Source organism: Capra hircus, chromosome 4, assembly GCF_001704415.2.
Source record: "Capra hircus breed San Clemente chromosome 4, ASM170441v1, whole genome shotgun sequence".
In the NCBI taxonomy this organism is placed as follows: domain Eukaryota; kingdom Metazoa; phylum Chordata; class Mammalia; order Artiodactyla; family Bovidae; genus Capra; species Capra hircus.
In genome coordinates, this window is record NC_030811.1 from 69654794 (window position 1) to 69676389 (window position 21596).

The following is a 21596-nucleotide window of genomic DNA, read 5'->3' on the forward strand; positions in this document are numbered from 1 at the left end:
ACCACAGAGTGGCCTTAGGTCAAGCAACAGGGAGGGAACACAGCCCCGCCCATCAACAGAATATTTGATTAAACATTTACTGAACACAGCCCTGCCTATCAGAATAAGACTCAGTTTCCCCCTCAGTCAGCCTCTCCCAGCAGGAACCTTCCATAAGCCTCTTATCCCTCTCTATCAGAGGGTAGACAGAATGAAAACCACAATCACAGAAAACTAACCAAAGTGATCACATGGACCACAGCCTTGTCTAGCTCAATGAAACTATGAGCCATGCTATGTAGGGCCACCCAAGAAGGACGGGTCATGGTGGAGATTTCTGACAAAACGTGGTCCACTGGAGAAGGACATGGGAAACCACTTCAGTATTCTTGCCCTGAGAACCCCATGAACAGTATGAACAAATGAGCTTATGGAAACCATAAAAGCCAAGGTCAGACCTGGTTACTAACTTTGAATAAAGACAGGCCATTACACACTAGCACAAAAGTAGTAACTTGGGTATATAACTATTTAAAAAGACTATAAGATATAACTCTTAGATATAATTTCCCCCTTGTCAACTGGCCTCTGCTGCTGTGCTAAGTCGTTTCAGTCGTGTCTGACTCTGTGCGACCCCATAGACGGCAGCCCACCAGGCCTCCCCATCCCTGGGATTCTCCAGGCAAGAACACTGGAATGGGTTGCCATTTCCTTCTCCAATGCATGAAAAGTGAAAAGTGAAAGTGAAGTTGCTCAGTCATGTCCGACTTAGCAACCCCATGGACTGCAGCCTACCAGGCTCCTCCATCCATGGGATTTTCCAGGCAAGAGTACTGGAGTGGGGTGCCATTGCCTTCTCCAACCTGGCCTCTAGCACTCTTGAACTCTTCCTGCCCCCGAGTTTCCACTAGGACTGTACCCAGTATTGTCCCTCCATGCCCTGAAAAAGATCAATCTGAACCTGCTCATCTATTAAAGGGGCTGATAAGCTTTTATGGGCAATGTTAAGGCACATAACCATCATTTACAGCATCATTTCTATGGGAATATAGCAAATTTATTTTGGGAATATATGAAGAGTAAGCAGAACCTCCTAGTGATGATTCTTGATGATGAGCATGGCACATGCTGAAGTGGACAGTCAATGTAATTCTCAAGAATCGTGTTCATGAGGATTCAGAGTTCTACATTTAAAAACAGGTATCAGATAAAGGTGATCTACTCAAGTATTTTTCTAATAGTTATTCACAGTCACTGAATTATTAAATTATGGAGTTATTAATAAGCTAATAAAAGTTGCAAACTGACTTAGAGAAAAGTTTGAGATAATAAAAAGTTCAACTATTATAATAAGTGATTAGTGATTCAAACTCAATTAAGTTAAATGCCTCCTTATTAACTCAAGGATGGTGACTTAAAATGTACTTGTATTATTTAACTATTCAGTGGAAGAACAGTATTTAAAATTAACATCATTTAAATAAAAAGAAGTCTGATTTAAAGGTTTCACTCCATTTGGTTTTCTGCATCCGGGCTTTAACACATGAATTCTATTTACCCCATTTACACGTATTGTGCTTCCCATATGGATCAGCTGTAAAGAATCCACCTGCTAATGCAGGACACGTGGGTTTGATCCCTGGGTAAGGAAGATCCCCTAGAGGAGAAAATGGTAACCCACTCCACTATTCTTGCCTAGGAAAAAACGCCATGGACAGAAAAGCCTGGCGGGCTCCAGTCCACGGGTCTCAAAGAGCAGAACACAACTGACTGACTGAGCATGTAGTTGTTTCAATCAGGTCCGCCTCTTTGAGACTCTGTGGACTGTAGCCCTTCAGGCCCCTCTGTCCATGGGATTCTCTAGGCAAGAATACGGGAGTGGATTGCCATTCCCTCTCCAGGGGATCTTTCTGATTCAGGGATGGAAGACGTGTTTCTTGCCTCTACTTGAACTGGCAACCGTGTTCTTTACCACCAGCGCCACCTGGGAAGCCCTAACCACACACACACATGCAGTAAAAACTGTCTACGACAGCTATGTCTAAACCAATAGATTAATAACTAGTATGAACTCTGCTAACATGCATAAGAATGGAAGACAGCCTAGGTTCAATTCCTTAGGGGCTACCACTTTCTCCTTGAGGATCTTGAGCAAATAGTCTTGGTCTGTTCACCTTTAATGGAGAAGGAAATGGCAACCCACTCTAGTACTCTTGCCTGGAGAATCCCATGGAGGGAAGAGCCTGGTGGGCTACAGTCCATGGGGTCGCAAAGAGTCGGACACGACTGGTATAAGTAGCTATCTCATAGAATGATTAAAGGAAACAATCTATATACTTATAACAAAGCTTGGCATATAGAGGCATGCTGGTCTGGTTCCAGACCACTAGAAATAAACTGTCTCAATAAACCAAGTCACATGTCTTTTTCGGTTGCCAGTGAATATAAAATTTATGTTTATGTTTACACCAAACTGTAGTCTATTAAATGTTTAAACAGAAATGTGCATACCATAATCCACTGTGCCACCTGGGAAGCCCAATTAAAAAATATTTTATTGCTAAAAAGTGCTAACAATCATCTGGGCCTTCAGCCAGCGTAGTGGTAGCAATATCAAAGATCACTGATCACAGATCACCATGACAAACATAATAACGAAAAAATCTGAAATATTGGGAGAATTTCCATAAGAAACAGGAAATGAGCAAATGCTGGTGGAAAAGGGCACCAACAGACTTGCTCTACACAGGACTGCCAACAAACCTTCAATTCATTGTAAACAAAAAAAATTAAAATAAAGCAGTATCTACAAAGTGCAATAAAACAAGGTATGCCTAAAAGAAATACTCAAAACTCAGGCATTACTAGGTTTCCATATCGTGTATAGATTGTCAACACTTCAGTTATTGTGGTGTATGTCACTCTAGCTCAAATCCTACCAGTGGCTGCCTATCATAGTTCAGTTCAGTTCAGTCACTCAGTCGTGTCTGACTCTTTGCGACCCCATGAATCGCAGCACACCAGGCCTCCCTGTCCATCACTAACTCCCGGAGTTCACTCAGACTCACGTCCATCGAGTCAGTGATGCCATCCAGCCATCTCATCCTCTGTCATCCCCTTCTCCTCCTGCCCCCAGTCCCTCCCAGCATCAGAATCTTTTCCAATGAGTCAACTCTTTGCATGAGGTGGCCAAAGCACTGGAGCTTCAGCTTCAGCATCATTCCTTCCAAAGAAATCCCAGGGCTGATCTCCTTCAGAATGGACTGGTTGGATCTCCTTGCAGTCCAAGGGACTCTCAAGAGTCTTCTCCAACACCACAGTTCAAAGGCATCAATTCTTTGATGCTCAGCCTTCTTCACAGTCCAACTCTCACATCCATACATGACCACAGGAAAAACCATAGCCTTGACTAGACGGACCTTAGTCGGCAAAGTAATGTCTCTGCTTTTGAATATACTATCTAGGTTGGTCATAACTTTTCTTCCAAGGAGTAAGCGTCTTTTCATTTCATGGCTGCAGTCACCATCTGCAGCGATTTTGGAGCCCCCAAAAATAAAGTCTGACACTGTTTCTACTGTTCCCCCATCTATTTCCCAAGAAGTGATGGGACCGGATGCCATGACCTTCGTTTTCTGAACGCTGAGCTTCAAGCCAACTTTTTCACTCTCCTCTTTCACTTTCATCAAGAGGCATTTTAGCTCCTCTTCACTTTCTGCCATAAGGGTGGTGTCATCTGCATATCTGAGGTTATTGATATTTCTCCCGGCAATCTTGATTCCAGCTTGTGTTTCTTCCAGTCCAGCATTTCTCATGATGTACTCTGCATAGAAGTTAAATAAGCAGGGTGACAATATACAGCCTTGACGGATTCCTTTTCCTATTTGGAACCAGTCTGTTCTTCCATGTCCAATTCTAACTGTTGCTTCCTGATCCACATACAGATTTCTCAAAAGGCAGGTCAGGTGGTCTGGTATTCCCATCTCTTTCAGAATTTTCCACAGTTTATTGTGATCCACACAGACAAAGGCTTTGGCATAGTCAAGAAAGCAGAAATAGATGTTTTTCTGGAACTCTCTTGCTTTTTCCATGATCCAGTAGAGGTTGGCAATTTGATCTCTGGTTCCTCTGGCTTTTCTAAAACCAGCTTGAACATCAGGGAGTTCATGGTTCACGTATTGCTGAAGCCTGGCTTGGAGAATTTTGAGCATTACTTTACTAGCATGTGAGATGAGTGCAATTGTGTGGTAGTCTGAGCATTCTTTGGCATTGCCTTTCTTTGGGATTGGAATGAAAACTGACCTTTTCCAGTCCTGTGGCCACTGCTGAGTTTTCCAAATTTGCTGGCATATTGAGTGCAGCACGTTCACAGCATCATGTTTCAGGATTTGAAACATCTCAACTGGAATGCCATCACCTCCACTAACTTTGTTCATAGTGATGCTTTCTAAGGCCCACTTGACTTCACATTCCAAGATGTCTGGCTCTAGATGAGTGATCACATCGTCATGATTATCTGGGTCATGAAGATCTGTTTTGTACAGTTCTTCTGTGTATTCTTGCCACCTCTTCTTAATATCTTCTGCTTCTGTTAGGTCCATACCATTTCTGTCCTTTATCGAGCCCATCTTTGCATGAAATGTTCCCTTGGTAGCTCTAATTTTCTGGAAGAGATCTCTAGTCTTTCCCATTCTGTTCTTTTCCTCTATTTCTTTGCATTGATCACTGAGGAAGGCTTTCTTATCTCTTCTTGCTATTCTTTGCAACTCTGCATTCAGATGCTTATATCTTTCCTTTTCTCCTTTGCTTTCTGCCTCTCTTCTTTTCACAGCTATTTGTAAGGCCTCCCCAGACAGCCATTTTGCTTTTTTGCATTTCTTTTCCATGGGGATGGTCTTAATCCCTGTCTCCTGTACAATGTCACGAACCTCATTCCATAGTTCATCAGGCACTCTGTCTATCAGATCTAGGCCCTTAAATCTATTTCTCACTTCCACTGTATAATCATAAGGGATTTGATTTAGGTCATATCTGAATGGTCTAGCGGTTTTCCCTACTTTCTTCAATGTAAGTCTGAATTTGGTAATAAGGAGTTCATGATCTGAGCCACAGTCAGCTCCTGGTCTTGTTTTTGTTGACTGTATAGAGCTTCTCCATCTCTGGCTGCAAAGAATATAATCAATCTGATTTTGGTGTAACCATCTGATGATGTCCATGTGTAGAGTCTTCTCTGGTGTTGTTGGAAGAGGGTGTTTGCTATGACCAGTGCATTTTCTTGGCAAAACTCTATTAGCCTTTTCCCTGCTTCATTCCATACTCCAAGGCCAAATCTGCCTGTTACTCCAGGTGTTTCTTGACTTCCTACTTTTGCATTCCAGTCCCCTATAATGAAAAGGACATCTTTTTTGGGTGTTAGTTCTAAAAGGTCTTGTAGGTCTTCATAAAACCGTTCAACTTCAGTTTCTTCAGCGTTACTGGTTGGGGCACAGACTTGGATAACTGTGATATTGAATGGTTTGCCTTGGAGATGAACAGAGATCATTCTGTTGTTTTTGAGATAGCATCCAAGTACTGCATTTCGGACTCTTCTGTTGACCGTGATGGCTACTCCATTTCTTCTGAGGGATTCCTGCCCGCAGTAGTAGATATAATGGTCATCTGAGTTAAATTCACCCATTCCAGTCCATCTTAGTTTGCTGATTCCTAGAATGTCGACATTCACCCTTGCCATCTCTTGTTTGACCACTTCCAATTTGCCTTGATTCATGGACCTGACATTCCAGGTTCCTATGCAATATTGCTCTTTACAGCATCGGATCTTGCTTCTATCACCAGTCACATCCATAACTGGGTATTGTTTTTGCTTTGGCTCCATTCCTTCATTCTTTCTGGAGTTATTTCTCCACTGACCTCCAGTAGCAACCTGGGGAGTTCCTCTTTTGGAAAATGATAGGAAAATCCTATCATTTTGCCTTTTCATACTGTTCATGGGGTTCTCAAGGCTTGCCATTCCCTTCTCCAGTGGACCACATTCTGTCAGACTTCTCCACCATGAACCGCCCGTCTTGGGTTGCCCCGCAGGCATGGCTTAGTTTCACTGAGTTAGACAAGGCTGTGGTCCTAGTGTGATTATTTTGACTAGTTTTCTGTGAGTATGGTTTCAGTGTGTCTGCCCTCTGATGCCCTCTTGCACCACCTACCATCTTACTTGGGTTTCTCTTACCTTGGGTGTGGGGTATCTCTTCACGGCTGCTCCAGCAAGGCACAGCCGCTGCTCCTTACCTTGGACGAGGGGTATCTCCTTACCGTAGCCGTTCCTGACCTTCAACGTGGGATAGCTCCTCTAGGCCCTCCTGTGCCTGCACAGCCAGTCCTATCATAACTGGAATAAAATTCAAAGTCCCTGCCTTGGTCCGGCATGATCTGGCTTCTGCTCATCTCTCAAACCTCAGTGCCAGCTGAGACACGTCTGTACCGGCTGTTCTTTCTGCTTCAGATCCCTCCTCAAGGCTTCTAGCTTCACTTTGTCTAGTTTTCTGTCTATGCATCATAATGGAAAGATTTCTCCTAATAACTCCATTCAAAAGCTCTTTCTGCCACCCCTTTCATTACCTCTTTACCTCCTTAACTGCACTATTTCTCTTTACACTTATAATTAGTACTGGATATCACATTACAGATGTATTTATCCATCTGCCTTTTATCTGCCCCACTGTAAGGTGGGGCAGACACTGTACACATACCTACACAGCTTACAGTGAAAGCTCCATGAGGTCAAGGAATGCAGCTTATACACAGCTATATCCTAAGTCTCTAAAACACCGCCTGCATTTAGGAGCTTCTCAACAAATAACTGTCAAACAACCGAATTAAATAACTAAACAGGATATAAGAATGCATCACAGATGGTCAATCTCCATAAAGGGTTTATTATCTTTTATAGGAGAACGGAGGACACAGCAACCCACTGCAGTATTTTTGCCTGGAGAATCGCATGGACAGGGGAGCCTGGCAGGCTGCAGTCCATAGGGTCACATAGAGTCAGACACCACTGAAGTGACTTAGCATGCACGCATAGAAGGACAAACAGTCACAATGACTATGTGTTTGTTATGCTTGCCTGTTGTCATTTCGTTGCTAAGTCATGTCTGACTCTTTCGTGACCCCATGGACTGTAGCCCGCCAGGCTCCTCTGTCCATGGGATTTTCCAGGCAGGAATACTGGAGCCAGTTGCCATCTCCTGCTCCAGGGGATCGAGCCCACACATCTCCTGCACTGGCAGGCGGATTCTCCATTAACTGAGCCACCAGGGTCATTTTAAACTTGAAAGTGATTGCTTCGATCCCTGGGTCAGGAAGATCCCCTAGAGGAGGGCATGGCAAACCACTCCAATATTCTTGCCTGGAAAATTCCATGGACAGAGGAGCCTGGTGGGTTACAGTCCAAAGAGCTGCAGAGAGTCGGACACAACTGAAGTGACTTAGCATGCATGCAGTATGGCTAACAGAAATTCCATTTGACTGAGCTAGTTAGTCAAGACTAATGTACAGTTGTAATCTGGTTGCATCGCCTTTCTAGTCATTTTATCATCTCAACGGGTGATTCAGTTCAGTTCAGTTCAGTTCAGTCCAGTCGCTCAGTCGTGTCCGACTCTTTGCGACCCCATGAATCGCAGCACTCCAGGCCTCCCTGTCCATCACCATCTCCCAGAGTTCACTCAGACTCAAGCCCATCCAGTCCGTGATGCCATCCAGCCATCTCATCCTCTGTGGTCCCCTTCTCCTCCTGCCCCCAATCCCTCCCAGCATCAGAGTCTTTTCCAATGAGTCAACTCGTCGCATGAGCCCTCTGAGAGCCTAGACTCACATTCCTGAAATCCAGTTGGTCACATAAATTTAACCTTCAGTGAAGCAAAGGAATAGGACAGCTTTCTTTCCCGTTTCTATGTAACCCTCAGGCTTTCTTTGATCCTTCACAAAAAGAGGAGCAAATAGCAAAAAAAAAAAAAAAAAAAAAAAAAAAGAGAGAGAGAGAGAAGGGTGGGGGTGGGGTGGGTGGAGAAAGTATCAGATTTAGAAGACACCCTGTCTCCTAAATTGTGAAGCCTTTGAATGTTTATATGCTGTTTTTAGAAAGGTTAATCCCAGTGGTAAGCCTAGCTAGATCAATAGAAAGATTTTGAAAACTTCTTTCCATCAGGATCAAAGATATCAATTCAGTTAATGGAAACAACTTGTGTAAAGGGTCAGAGTCAAAGCCATTCATTTACTTTTTTTTAAGCTTTCCAAATTAAGGCAAGATGATGGTTCAATGTTTTCAGTTCAGTTCAGTTCAGTTCAGTTGCTCAGTTGTATCTGACTCTGTGACCCCATGAATCACAGCACGCCAGGCCTCCCTATCCATCACCAACTCCTGGAGTTCACTCAGACTCATGTCCATCGAGTCAGTGATGCCATCTAGCCATCTCATCCTCTGTCATCCCCTTCTCCTCCTGCTCCCAATCCCTCCCACCATGAGTCTTTTCCAATGAGTCAACTCTTTACATGAGGTGGCCAAAGTACTGGAGTTTCAGCTTTACCATCATTCCTTCCAAAGAAATCCCAGGGCTGATCTCCTTCAGAATGGACTGGTCTGCAACTGATCTCCTTGCAGTCTAAGGGACTCTCAAGAGTCTTCTCCAACACCACAGTTCAAAAGCATCAATTCTTCGGCGCTCAGCCTTCTTCACAGTCCAACTCTCACATCCATACATGACCACTGGAAAAACCATAGCCTTGACTAGATGGACCTTTGTTGGCAAAGTAATGTCTCTGCTTTTCAACATGCTATCTAATTGGTCATAACTTTTCTTCCAAGGAGTAAGCGTCTTTTAATTTCATGGCTGTTTTACACCTTCAATATTAGTTTGAGATGCATTTCACATGAGACATATGTGTGCATCAGGGACTTGCATAATCTTGGCTTTACTGTCCACTGGCTCGTGTAAGTGGCTCATGGCCTTGACCATGTTCTTACTTCTCTCTGCTTCTTCAGGTTCGTCATCTATGACAGTGCTGGCTGTCTCATATTGCCGGGCACATAGTAAGTACTGGACAAATGCAGAGCATTAAATCTATCCATTTTGTATCTAGAATTTGCTACTCTTTCCTGATAATCATATTCTCCTTCTTCCTTTTAATAACAAAACTACTCAGTTTTAGCTGAATGCCTGGTTGCTCAGCAAGTCCACACTTCCAGTTAGGTGTGAACACATGTCTAATTCCTTGGGCAGGAAGGGTGTGTGCAGCTTCTCTGAAAGGCAGGGACTTGCCCTCCTGGCTCTCCTCCCTCAGGCTGGACCCTGGGAGCACTGACTGTCTGACCAAATCCACACACGACCCCTAAGGGCGAGGAGCTTAGGAGAGAGATGGAACTGAGACCCTGAGACCCTGCACCTTCCACCTCCCTGGGCCCCTCACATATGCTGGGACTTCTGTGTTTGAGAAAATAAACTTCTGTCCAAGTTATAACTGCTTCTGTTGAAGTGGCAAACCAATACAATAACTAACGCTAGCATATTTACTCAATTTTAAATTGAGTAGGTTTACAGCCAGGCATCTTGATAGCTAGTCATTCTCTTCCATATTAATGACCAATTACTTGGTGCCAAGTCCTTGTTATGAAAAGACACCCTCCTCCTGCCCAAATTATAGTTGGCAGGTCACAGGCAGTCTCTGGGTCTCAGCAATTTCCAGGCAAGATACCAGCAGTTTTCCAGGGAGTGGGGCCTGGAAAGGTCACGAGGTCAGAGCACAGGGGAATGAGGGGCTCACACAGCTGAGCAACCAACTAATCCTCACTGGGGCCAGGAGCGTAAGACTCCACCTGGCAGGTCCACCTACCAGTCTGAGGTAGTTCTGCAGCATCTGAAGAGGGATCATAGACGCGTAGGTCACACTACTGAGGCAGCCCTCCTGAGGCCCTGAGAGAAGGAAACACACAGAAGGGCTCTTCATGTCAACTGTAAGAATGATCAAAACCAGCAGAGCTGAATGTAAGATACAAGATGGTTACCGACATCTGTAGGCAGAACTGACATGTGGCCAAGAGGAACCAGTGTGCCTTTACCGTCGTGAAAATGTTATGACACCTTGGACTGGCTGAGAAACAGCCCCTGCCATGGCTCCCAAGAGTTCCTCAGCTGGCCTGATCTCCCCCAGGAGGAGCCCACCTATCCCCTGTCAATCACGACCAGGGCCTTCAGATCCAGGTTCCAACACTGTAGCTTGTATCTTCTCTGATTGCTGGATTCAATATTCTACTGCTTATAAGCCATGTATAATACCAATCCTCAGAAGTTCTAGCTTTGCCAGCACCCATGTACAGGTGCATTCCCAAATTCTGGCCCCGCTTCCACCCCCTTCTGTGTGCTGCCACTCTCTCAACATGGCGTCGAGCCTGAAGGAATTTTCTGGAATGGTCTCAGGTTTTTTTAAAAAAAAAAAACAGGTCAAATAATAAAATAAAACTTTATTAGTTGAAACTGAATTTTTAAAAGCGCCATTCCCAAACCTGGGAAATACATGATAAAATCAGTAGCCTTTTAGCATCAAGGGCTGGGAAACTGAAAATTCCTATACTACTTACTAGCTGCACACACTCAGACTAGAACATCAGTCTCTCTGAGCCTCAATTTCCTTATACATGAAATGAGGATAAACAGATACACCTATCTTAATTATGCTGCTGTAAGGATTACATGAACTGATGCTTGTCATGCATGTAAACAAGATGACCAAGCACACAGTAGATGCTCACTGAAGATTAGCTTGCACTGTAATCATCACAGTCATCATACGCTGTACTTGACAGCAGTAAGACGTTTCTCTTGACATGGTGTCTGTCCCTCTCTCATCAGCACATCAGCTTTCTCCTAACGAGAAATGCAGGCAGAGTGGCAGCAATCAATGATCAGAACAGACACCATCACAGGTGTCAGAAACATGGCTTTTGATTTTTCTTCTCCTTAATCAAATATTTCAAAGAGAATCTGACTACTCAGCGTGGGAGTCACGCACGCATGGCTTGGGGGCACAGGACAGAATCATGACTCATGAAACACTCACGAGGCACTCTCTCTCAATGTTGCCTTAGTTTGGAGCATCCTTACCTGACAGAAGCACAGTGACCTGCTCTGCTTTATTCGTTCTCATGAAATCCCATGGGGACTGGGTGAAGCTCTGACCCGCTGACCACGGCACACTTCCTAGTTCAAAAAAAGGCAAAAGGAAACGTCAAGAGATGCTTAAAAGGAATTCTTACAAGAGTCAATGTACACTCTCCTGTGTGAGACCCTAAAGAACTCTAGAGCTTGGACTGTCAGAGACACACACTATGAAAAGGGTCACACAAAGGGTTATTTTCACTGACAGTCAGTGGGAGGCCTTCAAGCTATAGGGATTCAACAAAATCTGGAGAGTGCAAATATAAACAATATGTCCAGGGTGTAGTTTTTAAGAACAATGGAGATGACACCCTTCCACGGTTCTTCCAGTGCCTGCTTCGCAAAGCTGGAGCACTTTGAATGAGGCAAGAGATCCTTTATGATCCGGTCCCTGACACCCTTTCCAACACATTTTTGGATTCACAGGCAACTTCAGGGGCTCAGAATAAATCAAACCTTTCACAGTTTGGGCTCTCTGTTCATTCTTGCTCAGAAAAAAGGGCCCGGCTTTGAAAGTGTCCATTCTGGGGAGGGAGCAGTCATAAGCACTTACATTCATCCCTTCCTTCCACGGATCAATTCCTAAATGCCTGTCCTCAGCACCACCCCAAAAGGCATACACAGCTCACCTGTAACTCACTGCTTCTCTGTTGCCCGTGGTCCCTTTAATCCAGCTTAGGTTTTTGATACTGTAAAGTTTCTCGTATACATACACATTAACAGTGTTATGGAGGCATACCTCCTTTTACTGTGCTTTGCTCTTTTGCGTGTCGCAGATATTGTTAACTACAAACTGAAGGCTCTTGATCTTGCATGGGTCAAGTCTATCAAGCCATTTGTCCAACAGCCCATTTGCTCACTTGGCACCTGTGTCACATTTTTGGTAATTCTCACAAAATTTCAGACATTTTCACTCTCATTATATATGTCATGGTGATCTGTGATCAGTGATCTTTGATGTTACTATCGCAAAAAGATTATAACTTGCTGAAGGTTCAGATGATGTCAAGCACTTTTTAGCAAAAGTTTTTAATTTAGTATGTGTATTTTTTTAGACATTGCTCAGGGTAGTTCAATCACTCAGTTGTGTCCAACTCTGTGCGACCCCATGAATCGCAACACGCCAGGCCTCCCTGTCCATCACCAACTCCCGGAGTTCACTCAGACTCACGTCCATCGAGTCAGTGATGCTATCCAGCCATCTCATCCTCTGTCGTCCCCTTCTCCTGCCCCCAATCCCTCCCAGCATCAGAGTCTTTTCCAATGAGTCAACTCTTTGCATGAGGTGGCCAGAGTACTGGAGTTTCAGCTTTAGCATCATTCCTTCCAAAGAAATCCCAGGGCTGATCTCCTTGCAGTCCAAGGGACTCTCAAGAGTCTTCTCCAACACCACAGTTCAAAAGCATCAATTCTTAGGCACTCTGCCTTCTTCACAGCCCAACTCTCACATCCATACATGACCACTGAAAAAACCATAGCCTTGACTAGATGGACCTTTGTTGGCAAAGTAATGTCTCTGCATTTGAATATGCTATCTAGGTTGGTCATAACTTTCCTTCCAAGGAGTAAGCGTCTTTTAATTTCATGGCTGCAGTCACCATCTGCAGTGATTTTGGAGCCCCAAAAAATAAAGTCTGACACTGTTTCCACTGTTTCCCCATCTATTCCCCATGAAGTGATTGAACCAGATGCCATGATCTTCGTTTTCTGAATGTTGAGCTTTCCGCCAACTTTTTCACTCTCCTCTTTCACTTTCATCCAGAGGCTTTTTAGTTCCTCTTCACTTTCTGCCAGAAGGGTGGTGTCATCTGCATATCTGAGGTGACTGATATTTCTCCCGGCAATCTTGATTCCAGCTTGTGTTTCTTCCAGCCCAGCGTTTCTCATGATGTACTCTGCATAGAAGTTAAATAAGCAGGGTGACAATATACAGCCTTGATGTACTCCTTTTCCTATTTGAAACCAGTCTGTTGTTCCATGTCCAGTTCTAACTGTTGTTTCCTGACCTGCATACAGATTTCTCAAGAGGCAGGTCAGGTGGTCTGGTATTCCCATCTCTTTCAGAATTTCCCACAGTTTATTGTGATCCACACAGTCAAAGGCTTTGGCATAGTCAAGAAAGCAGAAATAGATGTTTTTCTGGAACTCTCTTGCTTTTTCCATGATCCAGCAGATGTTGGCAATTTGATCTCTGGTTCCTCTGGCTTTTCTAAAACCAGCTTGAACATCAGGAAGTTCACGGTTCATGTATTGCTGAAGCCTGGCTTGGATAATTTTGAGCATTACTTTACTAGCATGTGAGATGAGTGCAATTGTGTGGTAGTTTGAGCAGTCTTTGGCATTGTCTTTCTTTGGAATTGGAATGAAAACTGACCTTTTCCAGTCCTGTGGCCACTGCTGAGTTTTCCAAATTTGCTGGCATATTGAGTGCAGCACTTTCACAGCATCATCTTTCAGGATTTGAAATAGCTCAATAGGAATTCCATCACCTCCATAAACTGCAGTACATTGTAAGTAATTTTTATTTGCACTGAGAAACCAAAAAATACATGTGACTTGATTTATATTGGGAAACTCATTGCTGTGGTCTGGAACTGAACTTGCAGCATCCCTGAGGTATGCCTGTAATTACCAATCATCAAGTGGCCACAGCCAAGTAGCAAACTCAAGACCAAGCCCACAGAACTCAATGAATTTTTAGATATGAAATGAATGCTACTTGGGTGCCCAAGTACTCAGGGACAAGAATGAACACCAGAACAGACTGGCCTTCACACCCACTGCTCACAGAAGTACATGGATATGACAGAGGTGAACAACCACCTGCCTTCCCCCAGCTTCCAGATTAGTTGGATGAGGGTTGATGATGGAGGGCCTTTTCCTTCAAAGCAGCACTGTGCTGACTTCGTTTATTGGAAGTCAGAAGAACCACAGATCCCTGGGCAGACTCACACTTTAAATAACACTGCACCTGTGGGCAAATGAGGTCCTGAGAATGATTTGACTTCTTTTCTAAATGTACTTCTAAAATGACATAATAATTCTGTAATAATCATTTTAAGATCATAACAATCCATAAAATTAAGTTGTGAATAATCTGCCGTGTGGATCACAATAAACTGTGGAAAATTCTGAAAGAGATGGGAATACCAGACCACCTGACCTGCCTCTTGAGAAATCTGTATGTAGTTCAGGAAACAACAGTTAGAACTGGACATGGAACAACAGACTGATTTCAAACAGGAAAAGGAGTACGTCAAGGCTGTATATTTTCACCCTGCTTATGTAACTCCTATGCAGAGTACATCATGAGAAACGCTGGACTGGAAGAAACACAAGCTGGAATCAAGATTGCCAGGAGAAATATCAGTCACCTCAGATATGCAGATGACACCACCCTTATGGCAGAAAGTGAAGAGGAACTAAAAAGCCTCTGGATGAAAGTGAAAGAGGAGAGCAAAAAATTTGGCTTAAAGCTCAACATTCAGAAAATGAAGATCATGGCATCTGGTTCAATCATTTCATGGGAAATAGATGGGGAAACAGTGGAAACAGTGTCAGACTTTATTTTTTGGGGCTCCAAAATCACTGCAGATGGTGACTGCAGCCATGAAATTAAGATGCTTACTCCTTGGAAGGAAAGTTATGACCAACCTAGATAGCATATTCAAAAGCAGAGACATTACTTTGCCAACAAAGGTCCATCTAGTCAAGGCTTATGGTTTTTCCAGTGATCATGTATGGATGTGTGAGAGTTGGACTGTGAAGAAAGTTGAGTGCCTAAGAATTGATGCTTTTGAACTGTGGTGTTGGAGAAAACTCTTGAGAGTCCCTTGGACTGCAAGGAGATCCAACCAGTCCATTCTGAAGGAGATCAGTCCTGGGTGTTCTTTGCAAGGAATGATGCTGAAGCTGAAAATCCAGTACTTTGGCCACCTCATGTGAAGAGTTGACTCACTGGAAAAGACTCTGATGCTGGGAGGGATTGGGGGCAGGAGGAGAAGGGGACGACAGAGGATGAGATGGCTGGATGGCATCACTGACTCGATGGACGTGAGTCTGAGTGAACTCCAGGAGATGGCGATGGACAGGGAGGCCTGGTGTGCTGTGATTCATGGGGTCGCAAAGGGTCGGACAGGACTGAGTGACTGAACTGAACTGAATCTGCTTCAAAAATGAGAGGATATATATTTTCAAAGTGATTTACGGTATATGCCTGAACAGAATGAAACACTTTCTAATATAAGCTGATACATTAATCACATGCTGAAACTTGCCCTTTCCTCAATTTTGACTCTTCTTTTGGAACATGGTGCTATTGAAAATACACAGACCTTCCTATCAGACAGACTGGGATTTGAGAATTGACTGCTTTGTTCCTTAGCTGTGTAACCTCAGGCAAGTTATCTTGTAACTAGTTATCTGTAAATGAGCCTACTGTAAGGACTCAGTGAGGTCTGTATATAAATATAGCTCCTAGCACAGTCCTGACACCACAGAAGGTTCCCCATAGACGTCAGATCTCCTACTTGAACAGCAAAGAGGGTAACCAGGACAGCTAACATTTATAGTACATGTATTATGCTCACCAGAAGGCAAATCTTATCTTTTTAAATTCTTCGGAGTCCCATCAAACAGAAACAACCAGTTATCACCCCAACTCCTCCCAAGTGGAAGGCTTGACTACATCTTCATTATAGTGCTTCCTCTAACTCTCGTCTGAACGTAAGGTGTTCCTGCTCTACTGAATCTCTGGCGCAGTCCAAGTACAAACTTGGAGCTGTGTTCAGAGCTTGTGCATTAGCAAGCAGCTGCAATGTGGTTAGTTTCTTGCATTTATCAAAATAGCAAGTGCAATCACAAAGCCTCATCAAGGGCTTTCATGTTCTTCATTCTCTGGGTATTATTTGAGGTGTAAAAGCATTTTTATACCAACAGGCAACATTATGTAATGACTGCATTATGAACACTCAAGGTTTTCAGCGCCAGCAGCTGCCACAAGTGAGCTTTGAATGTAATTAATCAATGAACTATGAATCAGGTTAGGGAGCCCATAAACATAAATAAACCCAGAAATGTAACTTTCCCTTCATTGCAGGACTGCTGATACCTAATGTGATGGATCGCACACTGCTCGCACTGAGGCCAATGCTGGAGTCGGTGGTGCTATTAAACGTCATGTCTTCCAGGCTCCACCATCCATCAGAAGAGATTGCTTGGAAATGGTTTGTCAGAGCTTGACTCACTGCTTTTGAAAAATCATCCCAGGATGTCTGTTTGCGAATATTTAAAGCACATATTGTGTTTTCACATTCAAAGTCATCGGCACCGTAGTTGCCTGGTTCAATTTCACCCACTGAAATCCTTAAGGGTATTTTAAGAGCATCTGTTGGAAGAAAAAAAAAAAATAGGGAAAAGAAATCCTGATAGGAAGTAAACCAGCAAAAATTTTACACAAAAAAGGAAGAGATATAAACATTTTGTAAACAAAGCAAAGGACAGCCATCCTTTGTAAACATCGAATGAATATTTGTTTATTGGAGGAAATTTTGGTCTCCCAATCTCTTCATAATTTCTTTGGAATCATGTTGCTTGAGCTCTTTATCTTTGTCTAATTGGCTGGTCTACTTCCTGATACCTCTGCTCGGCAAGATTCTCAAATTCTTTCAAAAAGTGTCAGAGAAAACTGGAGCCCTCTCTTGACCCTGAACTCTCAACTGCCCTTTCTCCTCACCTTCCTTGAAAACATCATGAAGAAGAGGGGTTATTGCTGAATAGGTCAGTTGCTGAGGACAGTGGCTTCAGGCTCATACAGACTTTGGGCTTGGCCTCAGGGTCACCTTCTACTAGCCATGCTTCCTTGCCTTACGTGCTCTATGCCCCAGTTTCTCTATAAAATGGAAGGAAGGCACAAGTGAGTTGCTATAAGAGTAAATGAATTTGTGTTTGGAGGGACTTTAACACACTACTTGTATAACACATTGTCTGTTAACACACTATCTTACAAGAACTAGTAGGTATTTGATAAACAGTGAACAGTGCAGTAGAAGCTTTTAAAATAATCCTTCCAATCTCTCTGTGATACCAACTGAGGTATTCCCCCAGGTGGGCAGCACCCCATGTACTTCTGTTCTCATGAACTGAATTATATGCAAGAGCCATTTGTCTTTCATCCCAATCTTCATGTCTGTTGAACACAAACTCTAATTAGTAAACTAAATATTCCAGATACTGAAGAAATGAGTTCCTACTTCTAGAAAATCAGAACACTTTTAAAACTAAACAAAGGAGCTGCTATAAAAGTTTTTAATGCGACATGGATGAGATGGCTAAATAAAATTAGAAAAAAATTTAATTGTCTTGAGACAGATATTGTCATTAGTTTGCTTCATAAATATATTTAAATCCTCAAACACTAGAAGCCACAGATGAAACATTAAAGGTGTGATCTGTTCAAGAATACATGGTACTTCGATCAGGAGAACCATATTAATATGAAGAGCTTCACCTGAAAGTTGATGAAAGAATTACTTGGAGTGTTTTAAATTAAAACAAAATGTTTAAAAATTTGTTATCTTTATACTCCCCTTCTTAAACTTTTCTTCTTTTTCCATTAACTGGCCAACTTGTTGTTCAGTTCCTAAGTCTTATCTGACTCACTGTGACCCCAAGGACTGTAGCATGCCGGGCTCCTCTGTCCTAAACTATTTCCCAGACTTTGCTCAAATTCATGTCCGTTGAGTCAGTGATGCTATCTAAACATCTTATCCTTTGCCACCGCTTTCTCTGTTTGCCTTCAATCTTTTCCAGCATCAGGCTTCTCTTGTGACTCAGCTGGTAAAGAATCTGCCTGCAATGAGGGAGACCTGGGTTCGATCCCTGGGTTGCGGAGATCCCCTGGAGAAGGCAAAGGCTATCCACTCCAGTATTCTGGCCTGGAGAATTTCATGGATGCTATAGTCCATGGGGTTGCAAAAAGTTGGACACGGTTGAGCAACTTTCACTTTCACCTTCCCAGCATCAGGGTCTTTTCCAATGAGTCAGCACTTCCCATCAGGTGGTCAAATACTGGAGCTTCAGCTTCAGCATCAGTCCTTCCAATGAATATTCAGGGCTGACTTCCTTTAGGATTGACTGGTTTGATCTCTGGGCAGTCCAAGGGACTCTCAAGAGTCTTCCACAGCACCACATCTGGAAAACTGGCACTCAGCCTTTTTTATGGTCCAACTCTCACATCCATGCATGACTTTTGGGAAAACCATAGCTTTGACTCTAATGGACAAAGTGATGTCTCTGCTTTTTAATACACTGTTTAGGTTTGTCATAGCTTTCCTTCCAAGGAGCAAGCATCTTTTCATGACTGCAGTCATCGTCTACAGTGATTTTGGAGCCCAAGAAAATAAAGTTTCTCATTGCTTCCAAAAGGACCAGATGCCATGGTCTTAGTTTTTTGAATGTTGAGTTTTAACCCAGTTTTTTCACTCTCCTCTTTCACCCTCACCAAGAAGCCCTTTAGTTCCTCTTCACCTTCTGCCACTGCAATTAGAGTTCTATCCTCTGCGTATCTGAGCTTATTGATATTTCTCCTGGCAGTCTTGATTCCAGCTTGTGATCCGTCCAGCCCAGCGTTTTGCATGACATACTCTGCATGTGTACATGCTAAGGTGCTTCAGTTTTGTCTGACTCTTTGTGACCTCATGGAATATAGCCTGCCGGGCACCTCTGTCCATAGGATTCTCCAGGCAAGAACTCTGGAATGGGTTGCCAGGCCCTCTTTCAGAGATAGAACCCCTATCTCTTATGTCTTTTGCATTGGCAGGCAGGTTCTTTACACATTAGTGCCACCTGGGAAGCCCAGTCCTGTGAATAGAAGTTAAATACGCAGGGTGACAATATATAGCCTTGACGTACTCCTTTCCCAATTTTGAACTAGTCAACTACTCTGTGTACAGTTCTAACTGATGCTTCTTGACCTGCATACCAGTTTCTCAGCAGACAGGTAAGGGAGTCTGGTACTCCCCTCTCTTAAGAAGTTTAAACAAACTGTTGGGATCCACACAGTCAAAGACTTAACATACTCACTGAAGCAGAAATAGATGCTTTTTCAGGAATTCCCTTGCTTTTTCTATGATCCAAAGGATGTTGGCAATTTGGTCTCTGGTTCCTCTGCCTTTTCTAAATCCAGCTTATACATCTGGAAGTTCTTGGTTCACATACTGTTGAAGAATTTTGAGAATAAACTTGCAAACACGCAGAATGAGGGCAACTGTGTTTGAATATCTTTGGCATTGCTCTTCTCTGGGATTGGAATGAAAATTAACCTTTCTAGTCCTATGGCCACTTCTGAGTTTTCCAAATTTGCTGACATACTGAATGCACCCCTTCAACAGCATCATTTTTTAGGATTTTAAGTAGCTCAACTGGAACTCCTTCACCTCCACTAGCTTTGTTCGTAGTAATGCTTCCTAAGGCCCACTTGATTTCACACTTCCAGGATGTCTGGCTCTAGGTGAGTTACCACCCCATCGTGGTTATCCGGGTCATTAAGACCTTCCTTGTACAGTTCTTTGGTGTATTCTTGCCCCCTCTTCTTAATCTCTTCTGCTTCTGTTAGGTCCTTACCATTTCTGTCTTCTATCATGCACCATCCTCACATGATATGTTCCCTTGGTATTTCCAAGTTTCTTTAGTGATCTCTGGTATTTCCCATTCTATTGTTTACTTCTTTGCACTGTTCATTTATGAAGGGCTTCTTATTGATCCTTGCTATTCTCTGGAATTCTATGGCATTCAGTTGGGTATATCTTTCCTTTTCTCCTTTGCCTTTCACTTCTCTTCTTTTCTCAGCTATTTGTAAAGCCTCCTCAGACAACCACTTTGCCATCCTGCATTTCTTTTTCTTTGGTATGGTTTTGATCACTAACTCCTGTACAATGTTATGAACCTCAGTCCATAGTTCTTCAGATACTCTATCAGATCTACCCCTTTGAAGCTAGTCGTCACCATCGCTGTATAATCATAAGGGATTTGATTTAGGTCATACCTGAATGGCTTAGTGGTTTTCCCTACTTTCTTCAATTTAAGCCTGAGTTTTGCAATAAGGAGCCATGATCTGAGCCACAGGCAGCTCCAGGTCTTGTTTTTTTTTTTTTTTTTTTTCTGACTATATAGAGCTTCTCCATCTTGGTCTGTGAAGAACATAACCAATCTGATATTGGTATTGACCACCTGATGATGTCCACGTATGGTCATCTCTTGGATTGTTGGAAAAATGGTATTTTCTATGACCAGTGTGTTCTCTTAAGAAAACTCATTAGCCTTTGCCCTGCTTCTTTATCTTGTGCCCCAAGGCCAAACTTGCCTGTTATTGTGGGTCTCTCTTGACTTCCTACTTTTGCATTCAAATTCCCTATGATGAAAAGACATCTTTTTTTGGTGTTAGTTCTAGAAAGTCTTGTAAGTCTTCATAGAAGTAGTCAACTTTAGCTTCTTCTGCATCAGTGGTTGGCACACTGACTTGGATTACTGTGATGTTGAATGGTTTGCTTTGGAAAAAAGCCAAGATCATTCTATCGTTTTTGAGATTGCACCAAAGTATTGCATATTGGACTCTATGAGGGCTATTCCATTTCTTCTAAGTGATTCTTGCCCACAGTAGTAGATACAATGGTCATCTGAATTAACTTTGACCATTCTTGTCCATTTTAGTTCACTGATTCCTAAGATGTTGATGTTCAATCTTGCCATCTCCTGCTTGACCACGTCCAATTTACCTTGATTCATGGACCTAACATTCTAGGTTCCTATGCAATATTGTTCTTTACTGCATCAGACTTTACTTTCAACACCAGACACATTCACAACTGAGCATCATTTCTGCTTTGGCCCAGACACTTCATTCTTTCTGGAGCTATTAGTAATTGCCCTCGGCTCTTCCTCGGGAGCATATTGGACACCTTCTGACACAGAGGGCTCATCTTCTGGTGTTATATCCGTTTGCCTCTTCATACTGTTGATTGGGTTCTCTTGGCAAAAAATACTGGAGTGGGTTGCCACTTCTTCCTTCAGTGGACCACATTTTATCATAACTCTTCACTATGACCCGTTCGTCTTGGGTGGCCCTGCATGGCAAGGCTCATGGCTTTACTGAGTTATGCAAGTCCTTTCACCACAAGAAGGCTGTAATTGATGAAGAGGAAATGACCAACTGCTAGATTTTATTTTCGGTCTTTACTCCGCAGCTTCCAACATAACTGATTGCTCTGCTCTTCAATACACTCCTCATGGATTTCCTTACACCTCACTGGTCATCCTCTAATATTGTTCCTTGGCTGGCCCCTTCCCTTTTTGCAGACTTCTTAATAATAGAGTCTGGCAAGCCTCATTTATTTCGCTTATTTTTTTCTATCTGTGTTC

The 21596-nt window shown here is 43.0% G+C and overlaps 1 protein-coding gene across 2 annotated transcripts in view; it reads right to left on the minus strand.

The window, feature by feature from the left end:
* The window catches only part of CTTNBP2 (cortactin binding protein 2), a 172530-nt gene that overhangs the window by 37652 nt on the left and 113282 nt on the right, over positions 1-21596 (minus strand). For both annotated transcript variants that reach the window (XM_018047195.1, XM_018047194.1), the window contains 3 exons: positions 16291-16566; positions 11127-11222; positions 9859-9938 (listed from right to left, as the gene is read on the minus strand). In XM_018047195.1, the coding sequence (XP_017902684.1) occupies positions 9859-9938; positions 11127-11222; positions 16291-16566 (452 nt within the window). The remainder of the gene's footprint in view (positions 1-9858; positions 9939-11126; positions 11223-16290; positions 16567-21596) is intronic.